General features: G+C 40.1%; 8 protein-coding genes across 8 annotated transcripts; 5 read left to right on the plus strand and 3 right to left on the minus strand.

The window, feature by feature from the left end:
* Nucleotides 1-159: 159 nt before the first annotated feature.
* Nucleotides 160-1212, minus strand: TFB4 (TFIIH/NER complex subunit TFB4; the record flags this gene model as incomplete). The annotated part of the gene is made up of 1 exon (XM_018881901.1): nucleotides 160-1212. One exon carries the CDS (start codon nucleotides 1210-1212, stop codon nucleotides 160-162), a length of 1053 nt encoding a protein of 350 aa, XP_018736333.1.
* A 990-nt stretch (nucleotides 1213-2202) lies between these two features.
* MRPL37 (mitochondrial 54S ribosomal protein YmL37) lies at nucleotides 2203-2559 on the minus strand (the record flags this gene model as incomplete). The annotated part of the gene is made up of 1 exon (XM_018881902.1): nucleotides 2203-2559. The coding sequence occupies one exon, from the start codon at nucleotides 2557-2559 to the stop codon at nucleotides 2203-2205; it is 357 nt and encodes a 118-aa protein (XP_018736334.1).
* A 3821-nt stretch (nucleotides 2560-6380) lies between these two features.
* LAS21 (Las21p) lies at nucleotides 6381-9038 on the plus strand (the record flags this gene model as incomplete). The annotated part of the gene is made up of 1 exon (XM_018881903.1): nucleotides 6381-9038. One exon carries the CDS (start codon nucleotides 6381-6383, stop codon nucleotides 9036-9038), a length of 2658 nt encoding a protein of 885 aa, XP_018736335.1.
* A 1653-nt stretch (nucleotides 9039-10691) lies between these two features.
* On the plus strand, nucleotides 10692-11603 carry TAF5 (Taf5p; the record flags this gene model as incomplete). Its single annotated transcript, XM_018881905.1, has 1 exon — nucleotides 10692-11603. One exon carries the CDS (start codon nucleotides 10692-10694, stop codon nucleotides 11601-11603), a length of 912 nt encoding a protein of 303 aa, XP_018736336.1.
* Nucleotides 11604-11891: 288 nt separating this feature from the next.
* MRP20 (mitochondrial 54S ribosomal protein YmL41) lies at nucleotides 11892-12638 on the plus strand (the record flags this gene model as incomplete). Its single annotated transcript, XM_018881906.1, has 1 exon — nucleotides 11892-12638. One exon carries the CDS (start codon nucleotides 11892-11894, stop codon nucleotides 12636-12638), a length of 747 nt encoding a protein of 248 aa, XP_018736337.1.
* Nucleotides 12639-12786: 148 nt separating this feature from the next.
* Nucleotides 12787-16872, minus strand: AWJ20_4812 (uncharacterized protein; the record flags this gene model as incomplete). Its single annotated transcript, XM_018881907.1, has 2 exons — nucleotides 12787-16240; nucleotides 16811-16872. 2 exons carry the CDS (start codon nucleotides 16870-16872, stop codon nucleotides 12787-12789), a joined length of 3516 nt encoding a protein of 1171 aa, XP_018736338.1.
* AWJ20_4813 (uncharacterized protein) lies at nucleotides 16625-17602 on the plus strand (the record flags this gene model as incomplete). The annotated part of the gene is made up of 1 exon (XM_018881908.1): nucleotides 16625-17602. The coding sequence occupies one exon, from the start codon at nucleotides 16625-16627 to the stop codon at nucleotides 17600-17602; it is 978 nt and encodes a 325-aa protein (XP_018736339.1).
* Nucleotides 17603-18541: 939 nt separating this feature from the next.
* On the plus strand, nucleotides 18542-19795 carry KTR4 (Ktr4p; the record flags this gene model as incomplete). The annotated part of the gene is made up of 1 exon (XM_018881909.1): nucleotides 18542-19795. One exon carries the CDS (start codon nucleotides 18542-18544, stop codon nucleotides 19793-19795), a length of 1254 nt encoding a protein of 417 aa, XP_018736340.1.
* Nucleotides 19796-19853: the final 58 nt, after the last annotated feature.

Below are 19853 nucleotides of genomic sequence, written 5' to 3' on the forward strand. Positions count from 1 at the left end.
GACATTGACTTCTGGCTTGCTCATAAGATCAAAGAGTAGTAGAGCAAAGGATGAAGAAAAGGTTTCAGTCTTTGTACACACATTGCATCTTCGTAACCTATATCTTAGAATAAACAATGTGATTCGTTAATAAATAATGTTTCCAATCCGATTGGCATCTCATGGGATAGGGGAAGGAGTACCGACGGGAGTAGAGTCCAGTTTCGCTTTCTTCTTCTTTGGTTTCTTCTTTACAATTACCATAGGCTTTCTGTTAATCTTTTGAAGAGCTTGAGGATCATATACTGTGCCACACATTGGACAGGAACCGTCGGCAGGAACTTTGCTCATAATGCATAAGCAAACGCTACAAACACACCCAATATCGACAACTGTTTTCGTGACAAAGCAAGCAGCACGGAAATCAACATCACGCTGAGTACTGAGGTTAACGTGCGGTAGGATGGCAGGATCCACTAGAAATGCACTTAACAAATATTGAACTAGTCCCCTGGGATGATCAAGTTTCATGTAAGTTCCATTTGTAGAATCGGAGGCTTGTTGCAAGAAAACAGTATCACCAGCAAGTTTGCACACATCAATAGGAATACGCTTTTTCTGAGCTGCAAAAATACAATTCATTGTGGGGATATATTGTGAAGACAAATCTCCAGATACACTGACCAGTAAAATGCGTGCATGGGTCTTAACTTCGTCTTCATTGGAATTCACTCGATTGATATATGTGAGAGCTAGACTTAATGCGCCTGAGACCGCACTTTGTGTGGATCGAACGCTCTTCTCTGTAGCAGATGATACTAGCCGATCCAATTCACCTACAACTGCTTCATCAACCTCACGAAACTGTCGATACATGGTTTGCCTATCAAAAATATTCGCTGTGCCGGTGGTACCCGACATTGCTTTTAAGCTTGTATGGCCCGATTGTGACCCATTTTCAAATGACGAACTCGGTGGTTTAGGATATAAGAACTTGGCCCCAGTGGTGTGTGCAGCAATCACTGCCACTCGATTAGCATTATTCAAAGATAAATGCGCATTGATAAATATAAGCAACGATTCAACCGCCTCTTTCAATGAGAGCTTATTTTCTAATTCAGCCCATGCAGTAGGATTTGTGTCTAAAACTATTCCCAAAAGTGTGGGATGCTCATCTGACCCGGTTCGTTCAGAACCTCCGAGGGAAGCATGTGTATCATCAACAGCATTCATGGCAATTGTCTATTGGATTCGGATTCCACAATATCTAATATGCCTAGCTATAACAACAGAGTGTAACACGACAAATTCGGATCGCAAGCATAAAAGAATTATGCTTCAGACCAGACCTAGACGTCGATTTGAGTCGTAGAATATATCTCCAAAGTGGGGATCAGGTCACAGATATCACCATTATTTTCAGCCGTGCCGATCTATTATATCGTGAACTGAAATTTGGGGATTGCGACTTTAATACCGATAGCACAATGAGAGGACTCGGTGTGCCTTTGTTAACGGTTGTTCTCGGGGCGTGGTCTGGTAAGTCTTTAAATATTTAGTAAACTATTGAGAAACGATCGGGAGTTTTATCGTTCCAAGTATTTAAATATTTGCACTGGTGCACTTGCAAAAAGCATAAACTAACATCTATTTTCAGGGTATACATTCTTTAGACCAGTGATAATGTAAGTTTCAACAGGCTGAGCGACTCGTCATTGCTTATGCTTCCAATTTGTGGCCTGATCCAAACAAAAACAAGATACTCGAATATGAGGGTAGTCGCGCGTTACATGAGGTTGGGTGCTATTATCTTAGTATCATTATCGGAATCCGCTCCTAAGTTTACTAACTAAGTAGCCGGCAATTAGAAGCAGACCATAACTTGAAAAAGGAGGTTGGAGACTCGTTCAAAATTGAAGAGGAACAGCGAGAGGCGCAGGAAGCTGAAATCGCTGCTATGAGAGATGCTGTCTTGTCTAAAAAGAACGAGTAAAATATCGTCAATAGATTAGTATGCGAACTTTGTAAATAATAAATGTATTTTGGTTTTAAGCGAGTCAATACGTACCAGGAAGTTCTGTAACGAGAGAACAATTAGTGTGTAGAAATAGAAGGACATGAAATGTTATAAATTAAATATCTATGTACAGATAGGTTGTAATCCAAGATCAACTAGAAAACCAGGATATCTTGAAACCATGAAAGCGTAATCATATGACCCAACTAATTCTTCATACCAGCAAGGAAGTTGTTCATTTTAATCTTTTGACGGTTGGCGGATCTACGCTCCTTGCGAGCTTGCCTTCCAGCATCACTTTCTAGTTTCGCCTTCTGAGCGGCAGGATCTAATAGCTCCCAGAGCCATTCAGGATACTCGTTTTCAGCGAGAGCAATGGGGTCTTCACCTCCCTTCTTGATATTGAGACCCTTGAGCTTAGTTCCGGCCGGGGCAATAGATGTGATAGTTTTCTTAGTGGAAGATGTTGTTTCGGTATTCGGGGCACTAGTAGATGCCAGTCGAACAAACGATGTCCTTGGAACTGTCGTTCTCAACACTTGACGGGTTATTAATCTCAACATTTGTTATGAGTTTTGATGATATGAAATGTGAAGTATTCGTTGATCGACATTGAAAGTTCAAAATCAAATTTCATGCTCAAGAAACCCGTTACGGTAATATTAATGATCTACAGAAATATCCGGATGTCATGCAGGGTCCAATCTTTGAATTCTGGGGTTAGCGGTCCATTTGCCAATACAGGAAACTTTCAGTGCTTAATCATAGTTTTGCAGAACTTGATAGTAATAACAGAAGAAGATACGAAATTTTTTGAGTGAATTTCGACTGAGCCACCTGGAAGGAGTCGGTAGAACATACTTCGTCCCTATATATTTTATTCATTTTATATTATCCAAATACGTCTTCAGATTCTTTTATATCTTTTTTCATCCCTAAAATTAGACACTGATCAAAGACAATTGAAGAGGTTTAAGATTACTGGAGAAAGTCGATAGTTCACTTTACTTATGTGGCAACGGCGGCTGACGGCTAAACAGGACCCATATCGAATACCCAGTAAGAGTAACTATGCAATGAAATAATTCGAACCCCAAAAAAGGAAAACCTCTTAGTCCTCAAACATCCACATTTATATGCGTATAAAAAGTAGTTCAGCCACTTAATCCCATTCAATGGTTCGTTTTCATTCATATCAGTAACTGCCTGGATTTGGAAGTGAGCGTTCTCGAATTATATGGACCGAGATTTGCAAAAGATAGAAGTTAAAATCTGACCTATTAGTACTAGCCTATTGGACTGCCATATATCAAGTGGCAGTCCAAATTTGGCAAGGATTATGATTAAATTGTAGAGCCACCAATCCAATATTGCCGACATACCCCCAGCAATAACATTGTGCATCCCAACAAGACAGGATGTGGTTGCCGTGTCTAAGACAACACCATTGGTAGTTATCAAATTGAATCATTGCATACCAACTTTCCTGAGTTTCAGGTTGAGTATAAGTTGGTATCCAAATACACCCAGTAGCTTGGAATTTCGAACCATACACTCCGGAATACTCATATACTTCTTGCTTAAAGTTCTACTAACCATAAATCTAAAATTAAGTTTAGATCTTCAAATATAAAAATTATAGCCCATTTCTGACAGCGAAGGTGCTACCGATAGTTATGAAATCAGTATGACCGTGCATTAAAATTCGTATTAAATGTACTCATCATGAACATCATTGGGTATAAAGAGGTTTCATAATCTGTTATGCATGTAAAACTTAGAGAAGCAATTACAGCTGTCAGCCTAGTATTGGAATTTTCTTGGCTTTCTATTGTCTTGTGCGAAACTTTAAATATCCCTTGAAAAAAGCAGTGGTAGAGCACCCCTGCCCCGAGTAACCGAGAATGCTACGCTGAATTAAATATTATTATCCGATTATTGAAAAAATTAAGACGACTTCCTTTATCAAATATTATTTGAATTATTTTAAATTTTTGGAAAAAAGCATTTTGCTTGTTTGGGTTAAGAGAGAATATTCGAATGTTCAAATGGCAAGGCGTTATATGCACATTTTATGAGATCCAAAGGGCGGTTAGACTAATTAGCGAGGGTCAGATAGAATAATTCGAACTATAATTTTTAAACAAGAGAACTGAAGTTCTGTATGACTACGACGGAATGACTATTTTTATTTACACAAAATTCCTAAAAATCCGAAATCATTCAATATCAGGTTCACAAACTAGAAGTGAATTATATTGGTGAAAGGGGCTTGGGCTCTCTTTTTTTTTCAAGCCAACAAAAGATTAGATCAATCTGAAAAGCATCTAAAGTTATAGAATTTTTGCCGGAAATTACTCTTGGCAGTCAACTCTTATCTATTTACTACCTTGAATTGGATTATCGGATTATGCAAGATAACACAACGTAGTGCAGGTTCCCGCCGATCTTAGTCATGGTTAAATTCCCCATACCAAAGATGAGGAGACCCAGACTGTAGTTGGGATTCATGGAACCGGGATATCTTAACCCTAGAACTCATATAATAATATTTAGTATTACTAACTATCTCTTTAGATTCTCTGAAAGTTAGAATATTCTTGACGATCTACAAAAAATTTCTTAACAAATCGCTGAATTCCTGAAACTGAAGAAAAAAAGGCGTAAGATAATGAAAATGAAAAATGAAACCAATTTCTCCAAATAGGAAATACAGTTTTTTCATGGGTCACTTATTAAACCAAGGCCATCACAATGATGAATGAGGCTTTTTTGAGCCCATCAATATTTGTTTTAAAGACGCAATGATTTATACATGAAATGGGCAATTTTTGTTTAACTTATAATGCAGACAGGGGAAGAACACTGACACCGGGTAACATGGGGAAGTGCAGAACGGGTATGCCTACCACCGGGTAACATTTCGTATGCAGGGTCTGGTCCCGCTTCCAGTTAATGGTTCCAATTCCAAGCAAAAATATGAGTTAACTCATGAATTAACAGTGAAGATGAGAATTGTGATTAGTGGCTCCTGCTATTTGCTGTCTACTAATATTTATGCCCAGAATTTTGGTTTTAGTCTGTTGTGGCCCGGTAGCCCCCGACTAATATGACCTGACGCTTGAGTTCAATTGGTAATTCAAGGTTCACTTATGAAATAGTCTTCGCGTAGTTAACTTAAGTCTCCAGCTGATCGCTTCAATTGGTATTTGTCCGGTTCAGGGCTGTGAATTGGGGAACTTTAAAAATACTAACTAGAATATCAATGCCGGGTAACATCAAAAGTTCAAAAATCTTAGTTGTCAGAATACCGAAAACATGAGCCTAGATCGGATAAGCACATGCAAAAAAGAAAAAATAAAACGTATTAGTGCAAAGTTTTTAAAACATTTCAATTTTTATTTTTTTTCTAAGATATATCCAGAAAGTTATGAACAATATCCGAGAATCTAGCACCAAATTATTAAATGGAATGTGAGAAACACTACTTAGTAACAGGAGAATATACTGCGCTTACCCGGTATATAAGAACTGTAACTATATGGTAATTTACGTTTCTGGCTGCGAAAATCGAACCAAAATGAAATTATTTATTTATTTCATACAATCAGCGCTTAGAATTCCACAAACAGGGAGTATTGGCAGGTAAAGCTCAAACTGCACATTTGTTAGGCGAAGAATCCATATCCAGCCCGGCTCTTGTGTATGTTTACCATAGCCAAATCCATACTAACCGCCGAAAACACATATTGAGCACGATTAGCTGGAGGTATTATTTGGACACTCTACCTTGAAAGTCCATTAGTTGAGAATAGTAGTTTGAACATAGACTGATATTAGTCTTGTCGATTTGTTAATACTTGCATTTATGATGGATATGCCATACACAGAAATACTATTCTTCATCTGGAAATAACTGTGTTAGACTTGAATTTCCAGCGCTAGTCACTTAGAACTCTACCAGCATTTCATTTCACAACCTAGATCCAAAACAAGGTATTAGATCAGCTGGAAATATAGACGAGTTATTGATGTCTTCAAATAGATTCACCCACAAAATGTTCATCTTCAGAAAATTTAGATTGTTTATAATAGTTGAGTACTCGTCAAGGGTAGTCTAATACTAAGTGCTTAAATGGGAGCTTCTTGAAAAAACTAGGTATACTTTTATTTTAACATTATATGACTACTAGGTAAATATATAATACCCATGAACAGGGGAAAATAGTCACGTCTTGCTGAATGGGTACGGGTATTGTGCCTCTAATAAATCAGGGGGATCTACAAAATGATGTTAGGGTATGAGTGCCACGTTTTGGCACGATACATGAACGTCCCGGAGATGGAGTGGATTACAGAACAGTATTCTCTGGGAAGGATTGCAATGAACACTTCTGTCCGGAAATGGATTCTGATTGGAGTGATTCTCTGTCTTCAATTGGGAGGATTTGGGCTATTTGCTCGAGGATTCTTTCCTAAGAAGTTGGTATTACCGGGTGAGGGCGTATTTTTTTCTGACGAAAATGGGATGTTGAGCGTTGATGAGCTCGAACCGCGGTTTGATAAGCTGATTCTGGTAGTAATTGACGCTCTCCGAAGTGATTTTATATTTTCGTCTGGTAGGAGTGCTATGAGCGAAGTTCACCGGTTGATAAGAGACGGTGCTGGCTTTCCCTTCACGGCGCATTCTACACCACCAACAGTCACGCTACCGCGAATCAAAGGATTAACAACTGGGTCCACCCCCAATTTTTTGGACGCTATTTTAAACATTGCCGAATCAGACACTTCATCAACTCTGGCTAATCAAGATTCTTGGGTCAATCAAATTCAAAAGCAAGGAAAAAGGCTGCATATGTTCGGCGATGATACGTGGATTAAGCTCTTCCCAAGAGCATTCGAGAAGTTTGATGGAACTGCTAGCTTTTTTGTTTCTGATTATACTGAAGTAGATAACAATGTCACACGACATATTGATTATGAGCTCGGTCCCGGTAGGGAGAGCTGGGATACATTAATACTTCACTATCTTGGCCTAGATCACATCGGTCATAAAGGCGGCCCGGACAGCGTTTTTATGCCTGAGAAGCAGCGGGAAATGGATCATATTATTCACAAACTATATGAGAACATGGAAGAGAATACACTCTTGGTTGTAACTGGTGATCATGGTATGAATGAAGCGGGGAATCACGGTGGTTCAAGCAGTGGAGAGACATCTGCTGGTATGGTATTCCTATCCCCTAAATTTGTCCAAATAAAGAACTCCAGCCAGGAAGGAAACAATGGACACAAAGCACCTCTGGATAATCCAACAGAGGGTGAATTTACCTATTATTCAAGAATTCAACAGACAGATCTTGTTCCAACTCTGGCGTCCCTTTTAAAATTCCCTATTCCTAGAAACAGTTTAGGGGTGGTGATCCCCGATATCCTAGAGTTATGGGAAAATGGAGAGAAAGCTATTATATTAGAGCAAAATGTAAAACAGTTTGTCCATGTTATGGCTTCTACTTATCCCGGGTTTGATAAAATTGATGTCGACATTGAAATGAAGTGCCAGGCTGCTCAGGATTCGGTCGAACTAGGAGAAGTTGACGAGCTTCGGTGTTTGTGGTGGCGGCTTAAGAGCGGTGGACGAGAAATATACGGAGATAAAGATTTAGTTTTTGAATTTTTATACGGATGCCAAGACTTGCTAAGTAAGGCAGCTAGCAATTATGTCGAACGAGACCTTCAGTTTGGATTAGGATTGGTTATACTGTCTGCAATTGTTGCTATAAGCGCTGTTTTCCTTTTGAAGTTTTCAGCGAATTTGAAAATAGTTCTTATCATTATCGCTGGCGTATTTTCTGCTTCTATGTTTGGCAGTAGTCTGGTAGAAGAAGAACACCATTTCTGGTATTGGGGTGCAACTGGCTGGCTCTCTTGGTTATACATTACATCGTCAAGACGGAAGTTCCGTGATGGTGGCAACTGGATAGCTTGCTTAATGTTAATAAGAATCATTCGTGGTTGGAATCAAACCGGTCAGAAATATGCTGGTGGTCCAGATACCGCAAAATGGCTTGGCCAGGATTCATTAGGTGACAATATGGGTATGGAATCTGGAGCAGGCCAGGTCCTGTGGGGGCTTGTTTTAGTTCAGTACGCCTCACTTCTGGGAAAGTTATGGCTCGGGGGCTTTTCCGACGTCAGTTCATTAGCAGGATTTGTGTTTTCATTCTGCATTGCTATGTCCTCCTTGGTATTTAAAATTAATATGGCCATTCAATCTGGTGAATTTGTTCCAAAATATCTCCAGTTTATTGTTGTATCTGCAGATGACAGTGAAGGTTTAATTAATTTGGCTCGACTGAGTTTTTTCACAATTGGACTAGCGTCCCTATATGAGCTTTCAAAACTGATATTGGCTCCGAGAGATAACAGGGTTGCTGTATCATCCTCTCTAACAAACCTCAGCTACATTTTTGAAGCATTCCTGGTTACACAAACTAGAACTGTTAACATTCCGTTATTTATTTTCTTTCACCTGCTGCGAACATATCTGGCTCGTGCATATCTCATTAACCACCGTTCATCTCGAGACATTGTAATTATCATTACTATTTTCACCCTTATATTGCAGCATGTTTCATTTTTTGCCATGGGTAACTCCAATTCGCTGGCTTCCATAGACCTTTCCAACGCTTACAATGGTATTAGCTCATATCAGATTGTTCTTGTAGGAGTCTTGACTTTTGTCAACAATTGGGTTGGTCCTTTATACTGGACTGTTGCTGGTTTGACCATGCTAATAGATAGTGGTATTATTCCACAAACTACCACAAAAGCCCAGATTATAAGCAACAAGATTTTGATTTCTCAAATGTTTTTTTCAATTGCGACAGCGGGAATTCTTGGTGCTTGTTATGTGCTGAAGCATCACCTTTTCATCTGGACAGTTTTCTCACCAAAGCTGTTATACTCGGCAGCCTGGCTTATTCTGCAACATGGACTAATCGATATCATGGCAAGCACAGCATTGGCATATCTCTTTTAACTAATTATTATTTGTACATAATCACACTGTATTTATGCTTCACAAACCGCAATTGCTTATTACACATAGGGCTTTATCTTGCATTATCTTGCATTTGCACAAAACCATATTAACTAACTGCTTTGCACTTTTGGCACTTGTTTGAATCAAAATTTTATCTAGTGAGGATGATGTATACAATTTGTGGGCAATGATTGTTCCCGTAGTTTATAAACATACATGATGCAGGAGCTTATGCCGCTTTTTTGCCTGTCGATCAGTTTTTTTCAAATCTTATCATGGACTGCCGAACTTGCCACTGTAATGAATCACCGACATGTTTCAAAGAACTCTGGCCAGTACTTGTAGGATTCAAATGCTCTCGTCTGTGAGGCGCTCGGCTATAAAGCCAATGGGAACAATTGGAAGCACACGACTCGTTAATATTTTTGCTTTAGGAATTTCCAGTCATTCTAGAGATGCGTTTTCAAAACGATATAACAGCACCTCGTCCAGTCCTCCGGCAAATCACCAAAAGGATGGCCAGTTGAGAATGGATAAACCGACCTACCAGCTAACTTTTACCTGTAAGAAATGTTCAACAAGGTCCAGTCATAATGTTTCAAAGCAGGCCTACCATAATGGAACGGTCTTAATACAATGCCCAGGCTGTAAGAATCGTCATTTGATTGCGGATCATTTAAAGGTAAATCAAGAAGTTGTATAGGCTCTTTCAAAGTTGCTTAACTAACGTTTGTAGATATTTTCTGACAATCGTGTAACATTGGAGGATATCTTGGCAAGTAAAGGCGAAGGCATCACCAAAGGAACTATTGACGCTGATAATTTAGCGAATCAAGATCTAGAATGGGAAGAAGTTCCTTTAGCTCTGAAGGAAAAGAGGGCTAAGGAATAGGATCAATCTGTACATACTCCTCCATATTTATTATATTTAGTTTAACAGTGACCAAAACATGCTGCTATTATTTTATTTTCTTTATAGTTCATTATCGATGTGCACTAGAAATCAAACTGCCATTATTAGTTCAATTTATTCCTTTGGATAGGTTTAGGAGCATCGTTTTATTCACCTAACTAAATTGTTCATCTCCATCGATATGCAACGGAACTTTCATCTAAAAAGCTACAAAACTATATAGGTCTACACGAAAGACAATAGTGATTCAAGTCTACAAATTTGTTAGTTGCTAATACTGTAGGACTAGTTAACTATCAACTAATAAGTCGTTTATCTCAGAGGTTTCCCATTTTATGATCATAATTTATCACCCGGCACTTCCTATATACAATTAAAACATGGTTGAATTCATCATTTCGGACTATTAGTATGTTTATCCCATTTTTACTTACCAGAACGAACATCGCTCATTTGTTCGGAAGGAATTTTGTCCCGCAAAGATTCCAAAAATCTGAAAAAATAGAACGTGAACAGGCATGCACGCTCTCATTTTATATGAAATTTTCAAATAGTAGCCGCACTTCTGCGAGTATATATCGAGGTGAGTTACCTTCACATGGAATATCAAGCCTCGATCCGAAAGGCAAGAGATAAAATATACTTTTTACTCAGGTTTCAACGATTATGGGCCAGATAACGTAACACCAACTATTATTCTCTATTGTCGTATGCCAATTGGCTGGTGAATATGTCTGATGTCGGTCAAGTTAAAAATTCCCCATGCACACACGGGTGCTATCCACGCTCTTTCATATAACTCCAATGGTAGCTATGTACTATCTGGAGGTCAAGATAGAAAGGTCGTACTTTGGAATGCCAATTCGGGTGTAAAAGTTCAAGTATATCAGTTTCATGCCTACGAAATTTTAGATATCAATGTAACCTTTGATGATACAAGATTTGTCAGTTGCGGAGGAGATAGAACGGCCTATGTCTGCGATGTTTCCAGTGGTAAGACTACGAACCGATTCACTGGCCATATTGCTAGAATTAATAGCGCATGCTTTAATTTCGATTCGTCAGTAGTGGCAACTGCTAGTTATGATAAAACGGTAAAAATGTGGGATTGTCGGTCTAGCAGCCACTCCCCAATTCAGACTCTCACAGATGCTTCGGACAGCGTTTCAAGTGTGGTTATCGATAGAGCTCAGGTATTTACAGGTTCTGTTGATGGAAAAGTAAGGATATACGATATTCGAAAAGGGAAGCTATCTACTATGACAATTGGGTACCCTGTGACATCAGTAAAGCCTAATGTTGATGGCGATACTGTTCTTGTATCGTCTCTAGATAGTAGAATACGACTTATGGATGTTGCTGATGGCAACCTCTTGAAGACATATAAGGGCCATGTTAATATGCTGTATCGGATTAAATCAGCATTTGTGAAAAATGAGTCTGAAGTTGTTACCTGCAGTGAAGACGGAAAAATATATTTCTGGGACATTGAATCTGGAGAAATCGAGCGAACCCTTACTCAAACCTCTCAATTGAACAGTAACAGTACAATGAGCTCGACATCATACTCGCTTGCAATCCATCCAACTACAAATGAAATATCAACGTCATCTCTTGACGGTTCTATTCAACTCTGGAATAAATTTTAATTTGATAAAATGTTCCAGATATGAAAGGATATTCTTATTCGCAACAGCACTAGTTTAGTCAGACGACCTCTTCTAGATACGAAAGGCTCGGAACAATACTAGTTTAGTTTTTAATTTATTTATTATTTATTTACTTATAATGAATGGGTCACCTTCCGTGATTCGCGTAGGCAAAGGTAACGATCTGCACAGCCGTACGAATGCTTTAATTTTCAAATTTCACTTCATGTACTGATCCAACTGCAAGATCTGCTGAACTGGTCGTTGCGGACAAAAAAATTACCGACAATGCCCAGAAGAATCCCCAAGAGTATTAAACGCTCGTCGAGAGCTAAGCCACCTACCCCCTATATTCCCAAGCAAGTAAAGTTTCCTCTATCGAAGAAGGCACAAGCTAAACCTACTCCTAAAGGCCCCTCATACTCAGAGAGAATCTTCAACAAACTCCAAGAAAGCATTGAAGGCGATGGACCACATTTTCCTGTGGGTGGTCGCGAGGTTTACTTTCCTCATGCTAAAGTAGTCCTTGTTCGTCCAAGTGCTAAGCATACCCCATATCAAGCTAAGTTTGTCGTTCCACGTTACTTCAACAAACTAGACTTGAGAGACTATCTTTATCATGTCTACGGACTCAAAGCCCTAAATATCACCACCCAACTATTATGGGCTCGCTGGAAGAGAGATGCTCCTGGTAAGCCTCGTTACAGAACTCCACAAGTCAAGAAGATGACTATTGAGATGGCTGACCCATTTGTGTGGCCCAAACCTACTACCTTGCAAGAGATCAGAAAACACTACAACGTGAACTTTATCAAGGAATTGCATAAATATGGTGAAGATGCCAATAGATTTGGCTCTGACAAACTAAAACCTCCAAGAGCATTCGGCGGAATTGCGGGTCCATATGTACCTCCCGCCAGCCCATTCTTGCCTAAACAAATCACGAGGCAGATGCTCAAGAAGAAGAAGGTTGCTGAGGTGCAAGCTCTTCGCCAAAAGGACGTTGACATGGTTAAAAACTTCCTACGTCTATAGAGGGGCAAATCCCGCTTGTATAGAAAGATATTTGTATATATGTGAATAGTAAATTAATAACGAATCCCGTACGATCAGAGTGGCCAAACTGGGGTCTGGAATAGATGCGTTTTCAAGAATCAATGTATTATCATGTACATGCAAATATCTAGCCATAGCCTCGGAAAGGCCGTCGTTTAGATTGAGTGCTACCCGGTGAATTAGGAACAGGGGCATTGGAAGTGTTTTGCACACCTCCTCTGCCTCTAATTCTTGTTTCAGTAGTGTTTCTAACGAGTGGATGTGGATGCTGTGGAGGTTGGGCCGCAATATTCTTTGTAACTCCATTGGACTCAGAAACATTCTCTTCTTCAGCACGAACCATTTCGTAACCAAGAAGCGATCGTTTAGGGAGTACAGGCTGGTCAATCCGAGCTTTGTGCTCTTCATCATTTAGTAACACTTCTCGGAATCGCACGCTGAGATCCTCAAACCTGTCTACCAATTCATTGTACGCCGTGTTCAACTGATTATATCTGACTTCAGATGCTTTCTTGAAAGACTCTATGAATTGTGAAATGTCACTGCTCTCTCGTGACGGAGGACCATTATTTCTGTTCATTCGAGTTTCATAATCAGCTACAAGTTTTTCCAATTCCTCAATTCGCTTGTCATAGGCAGTTACTATTTTATCTTTATCTGCTTCTAATCCATGATATGCCAATCTGAGCTGCTCTAATTGTCCTTGAACAACATCCACTTGTGGATTCGATTTATCTGTATTTTCTTGCTGTCGTTCTAATACCTCCACTTTCTGTTTGAGTTCTTCAAATGCTTTTTGCAGCGAGTCAAAAAGTACTGTGCGCTCTTTTGCAGCAGTCAGGTCAAGCTCCATTTTTGAGATTGTGATTTCCTGTGATTTCACTGATTCCAAAAGAGCTTTCTTTTCTGTCGTTATTTGCTCTAACTCAGATTTCACTTGCTCTAATTGCTGGTTCAAATTATTGATTTGAGTTCGGAAATCCTTGTTTCTTTGCACAAGAGATCCCTCATACGCTTGCCGCTCACTTTTGTAAGTTTTCAAACTCTTCTGATATTTAGCCGCTTCCAACTCGGGCTTTTCCAAAGCTGCTTTCAGCGCTTTGTTCTGAGTGATAAGTTTGTCAACTTGAGCATTTGCCAAAATTGAATCCTTGAGCTTTTGTCTGAGTTCACTGAACCGATGTTGTGTCTGGTGTTCCACAAATGAAACAAATTCGAGTTCGTTTTGTATCAATAGAAGTTCACGTTGATAAAATGCTATGGTTAAATTGAACTGCTTCTCCAGCTGCTCATGACTCACTATTGCCGCTGATTGTGGTCCAGTAGTAGGAGACGATATTGGGATGTTCGGACTGCTAGTTGTTCCAGTACCAGGAGCAGATACATTTGCTGAGGCAGCAGCGATACTCGAAGCAGCAGCCGCCGCCACTTGGTTTGGCTGACTCAAAAGTAGAGGGCTATGTATCGCCGAAGAAGTGGTATTTTGAGACGTAGGTATAAAAGCTGGAGATGAGATTGTTCCAGAACGACCTCTTCGAAGAGTATTCAGGCTGCTGTTGGTACTATTGTTATTGTTAGTACCGGGTTTGTTATTGTTGACGTCAACACTGAGATTGTGTACACTATTATTCGCCGTGCTTGGACCCGGGTCAGTTGGAGAGACTACATCATCTAGACGCAGTTCATCAGGAATGGCCGACATCGAGTCACGCTTTTCTAAAGTAGGTAAGATTTCCCGTCGAGAATAAAGCTTTTCATGATCACTGAGTAATGCTTCAACACTAGGAAGTCCCGGTGATAAAAAGCTGTTTCGACCATTTGTAGCCGTAGAAGGAGAAGTTAAAGAATCCTCCCTTATAGGACCCCCAGTTGCAGTTGGATCGAAGCTAGATGATGTTCGTGACAATATTGAAGGAGGAACATTCACAACAGACAACCGTTTTACTGCTGGATTGACTAGTTCTGGCGTATCATAATCTGAAGTGAGATTAGAAGCAGATATGATTTCACCGTCTGCATTCTGTTGACTCTCAGGATCTATCAGATTATTCACTTCTTCAAATGGTAGCCTGAATTGCGGCCTAGAGCTTGTAGAAGATATGGATACAACCTGATGAGAAGGGCGCTTATTAAAGTCTTGACGGGGGTTATACAAACTCAAACACAGTGAAGCAATATCATATGCCGAACCCATAAATTGCCATCTTGTTTTATCAGTCAGTTCTTGCTCTCTGGTCATCGAGATCATACTGGGATTCAACGTGTGAAGTTCCAGGCAGGGTCTGGAAAGCTCTTGAATATAATGCTTATCCCAAAAGTCATCGAATGGTCTCTTATAACCAGACTCACTGAGGTATTCATTGGGCTGTCTAATGAAACATATCAGGTTAACTGGGAAAAGCCCATATAAAAATGTAAATAGAGGGGTTATAATCGGTCCTCTTGCATCTTGGATGTCTATCAAATTGTTTAAAACCTGCCAATTATCGGATGAATTTGTGGTACAAGTCTCATCTTTACTATGCTTTTCGTCATCTTCATCACTTGCAGCATCGGCATCATCTTCCTCACTTCCCAATTCCAACTGCCAACTGCAAAGTCTTCCATATATGGCAAATAACTTGGGGAGCTGGTCCACAACGATGTCACAAATATGAGGCAGGATCATGGCTACGACTGTCGCGCATATAGATAATCCAAATGATGACTTGTCTCTAATCAAACATTGATACAAATTATCAAGAAGAGGTGTGGATCTGATTTGAAATAAATAAGGGGGTTGTTGACTAACATATGACGACAATAATGCAAGGAGTTGTATTCGCAGCTTGCTCTCACCAAACCTATCGCTTACTACTGTCAGAAATTCTACTGGTGCTTTCATACCATACTGAATGAGAATATTTTGGGCGTTGGACTTTGCAAATCGCCTCCGTTCTTCCGATTTCATACCTTCTTTACCCTTGAGCATATTATCAACATTACTCGTAAAAGAATAATCTCCATCATCTCCCTTAAGATACTGAGCAAGTATCATTTGAGCAACTTTCCTAGAATTAGCTAGATAAATAGACTTGATTTTACTAGCAGATTCGTTATCTTGGTCGGATAGCGATCCCATGTTGTTATTCGTACTCACTAGCAATAGTGCTAATAAAAATTCTCTAGAAAGTTTAACCAGGGCATTTCGGTGACCAGCTGAATCAATTGCAGGTCCAGAATACCGACCGAACCATTCTTCAATACTATCCGTATTAATCAAGCATGGCACAAAATCGATCAGACATCTAACAAAGTACAATTCACTGTCGGGATGGGATTCTGGTAGTACATAAGCTTTGTGGATTCGTACTAATTCGTCGTGTAGCCGAGTAGCTTCAGCAGGATCAGGTGGGTGCTTTTCGATGTACAATTGAATGTTCTCAGCAGTTTCGGTATCCAATGAATAAGAAGTTGACGAACCAGTACCGACATCAGTACTTCCAGTTCCAGCACCATCTCCTGCGCCAGATCCTGAGCCAGTTGCCGAAGCTTTGCTAGAAAGCAAAGCCTCGATTGATTTGGACACAGATCTCAGCGAGCTATGTTAACAGTTAGCATATCAATTTTAAAAATCACCTCGATTTCAAAGAACCAAACGATTCTGGTACTCTATAGAATTCAGTTTCATACCCTGATGACATTACTACTTAGTTCAGCAGTCTACCAGTCGAAGCATAGAAATCAATATAATCTTCGGTCAGTATCAATTGAAATGATAAACCAATGGTGAGTATATGCATGCCATTCGCGAGACTATCTTCTGTACGGCAGCTGGAGAGTTATAGTTATGACTGCATCGAGATCTCCACCGCAGAAATCAAAGTATAGCGGCTGCAACCAGTGTTCTAAAGAGTTCAAGGGTTAGATTTTAATCCTGAGGTTCATCAGTTCTTGATTTCTTGCGATTTCAATTGCCACCAGCCATGTCATACTCTAACCTGGACTTGATCAATCAAGTCGACTCAGTTCCTTATACTCCCCAACCTGTTGACGCATACTATGAGTTTCGATCCCATGATTCAAAGGCTGTTCTTGGATATATTCTTCCAGAAGTAGCCAAGAAGCTCAACTACCCAGATACGTTCACGGTAACAGGACCCACTGCTAACCAGCGAGGTGCCGTAACAATCAACTCTTCATTAGATTCGGCAGAAAAGCGAAGTGAAGCCATTGCCAAAGTCTTAGAGGATCTTAAAGAGAACAAAACCTTCCAGGTATTGCAAGGTTGGAGAAATGAACTATATACCGTTTATAACCCGACCCATGTACCTTATTTTCTGATCGAACGAGCAGGTTCTGGTCTATTTGGAATTGTTACATACGGAGTGCATCTTGTGGGATATCAGCCAGCTACTGAAACGAGTCCACTTAAGATCTGGGTACCTCGTAGATCATATACTAAGGCAACATATCCTGGTATGCTTGACAATACCATTGCCGGAGGCATTGGATATCCTTGTGGGGTTCATGAGACTGCTATAAAAGAGGCTTATGAAGAGGCTGGTCTAGACGAAGAATTCATGGAAAAGAATCTTCGTCCTGCCGGTGTGGTGACCTATTTCCATCAAGTCAACAATCACTTTTTCGATTCTGAAGCTAGCTCGCGTTCCACAACCACAAAGGATGAAGCCACATACCAACCAGAAGTGGAATTTATTTATGATGTTATTATGGCTGGCGATGTTAAACCCCGTCCTGTAGACGGCGAAGTGGCTGAGTTTTATCTCATGGATGTCGAGACGGTTAAGCAAGAATTAGCAAAAGGATCATTTAAGTACAACTGTGCTTTGGTAATGATTGATTTTTTTATTCGTCACGGTATTCTTACCTATGAAAATGAGCCCGACTTTGTCAACATTGCCCAGCGCTGTCATCGGGTATTAGAGTTTCCTATGAAATAACATGTCATCCTCGAAATATTCTGTGTAAATTTGATCAATTGCACCATGGAATTTAATTGACTATAATAATACACTGAAATATCAGTTATCCCCAAAGGAGAAATTAGAAGATATAATTCTAGCTTTCGCTCATCTCGGTTTTGACACGCCCTGTCATACGTCAGTTCATAATGTCTGCTTTGAGTTCAGGGGTAATTCTGCATGGATCTACATAATTGATAGGAAGAAATAGGCTGCCAATCTTAGTTAACACGGCTATAAAATAACATATTGACGCGAGAAGCTGGGTTTATAAACCATTACGTCATTGATAAGTTATATTAAAATGGGAAAAGTAAAGGGAATTAGAAGGCCAGTGCTGAGCTCGGCCAGTGCTGAGCTCAAGAAATACTCGAGCAGTTCAACTGTCTCGGCTATGTCCACAAAATATCGAACTGCTCATTCTTCATTCTTTTAATCCGATAACTCCGTAGCTATAGACCTCTAAAATTCTTAATTGCCTAAGACTCACATTGACTAACCCTCATATTGCCTAAAATTCTATCGAGTTGAATATTGACCAAGCTATTGTAATATAGCAATAAAGTCGGTTGTGTTGGGTTGTGGTCTTCGGATAATCCATTTGAGTCTCATGCACGCAATGCATCGGACATAATTCATCTGCAGTCATGAAATCTTGGCTCTAGTTCATTAATGTACATCTAAGACTCGAAGGGTGTTAGCATAGTCAAAGAACAGCGGACGTTAATAACCGACGCGACATAACCGTTGATCTCGTGATAATTGGCTCAAAAGTACCTTCCTTAATCATATCAGGGCGGGGGTGGCAGACTTGCTCGACAATAGCAATACAGAATATCAGAGGAGATAACACAACCACGTCTGCCAACTTTTCAAATTCCTTGGATCCGGTATCCTAAAAAAATATAATATCTAACAATGTTGGTGAGATATCTACGGAGACCAATCGCAATTATCGGTCTATTTTCAGTAGTCGTTTTACTGGCTATGTCAAGCTATCTGTTTGATTTAGACCTAACGCCATATTATGACCGTAAGGCATATGGACAGAAAGTGGCTCAAGGCGATTTCATTCCAGATAAACAGGTTGATCTTAGCAAAGGATACTCAGCTGAGGATCCTAGTAGAAATGAAGATGCCAAAAATCCACTATTTGACGAAAAACTAGAACCTGACGGTGGGTTGTCGAGACTCACTGAGACGGACAAGCGAGTACCAGCAACTTTAATGTCACTGGTTCGCAATAAAGAAGCAGATGATCTTATGGCCACTATTGTTCAAATAGAAAGTGCCTTTAATAATAAATTCAATTATCCGTGGACATTTTTCAATGATGAGGAGTTCACCGAAGATTTCAAAACATCGGCTCTGGCAGCCACTGGCGGTAACTGTACATTTGTCAAAATTGAACCAGAAGACTGGATGGAGCCTAGTTGGATTGATGTCGATAAAGCAAGAGAACTGGGTATTAAAATGAAGAATAAAGACGATGTTCAATATGCGGATTTGCCTTCGTATCATAGAATGTGCAGATGGAATTCTGGTCGCTTCTTTATGAATCCTGCTCTCGACAATTACGATTATTACTGGCGAGTGGAGCCTAAAACCGATTTCTACTGTGACATCGATTACGACATATTTGCATATATGAAAGAAAATGACAAAGTATACGGATTCGTCATTAACCTATACGACTCTCCTCAATCCATCCGCACCTTGTGGCCAACAACAAAAGAGTTTTTTGAACAGAACCCTGAATACCTGCACCCCAATAATGCCCTCCAGTGGGTCGTCAATACTGGGCGCGAGGGTCATACTAAAAAGGCCAATGGATACTCCACTTGCCACTTTTGGAGTAACTTCGAGATAGGAAGTCTGGAGTTTTTCCGGTCCAAACCTTATCAAGACTACTTCGACTTCCTTGACAAAAACGGCGGTTTCTTCTACGAACGTTGGGGTGATGCCCCAGTGCACAGCCTGGGACTGGCTATGATGGCCGACAAGTCCAAAATCCACTATTTCAAGGACATTGGCTATCAGCATTTCCCGTATTTCAACTGTCCAGCTTCGCCGAAATGTAAAGGTTGCGACGCTGGCAAGTTCACCGGTATCGACTCGCTCAACACTGAGAGCTGTATGTCGGAATGGTTCAAGGCCGCTGGCACGGGCTGAACTGTATACATCTGATAGTGAATAGAAAATCTAAATTCCGTAATTCTGCCTCCGGCGG

The sequence above is a fragment of the Sugiyamaella lignohabitans genome, chromosome D, assembly GCF_001640025.1.
Source record: "Sugiyamaella lignohabitans strain CBS 10342 chromosome D, complete sequence".
In the NCBI taxonomy this organism is placed as follows: Eukaryota; Fungi; Ascomycota; class Dipodascomycetes; order Dipodascales; family Trichomonascaceae; genus Sugiyamaella; species Sugiyamaella lignohabitans.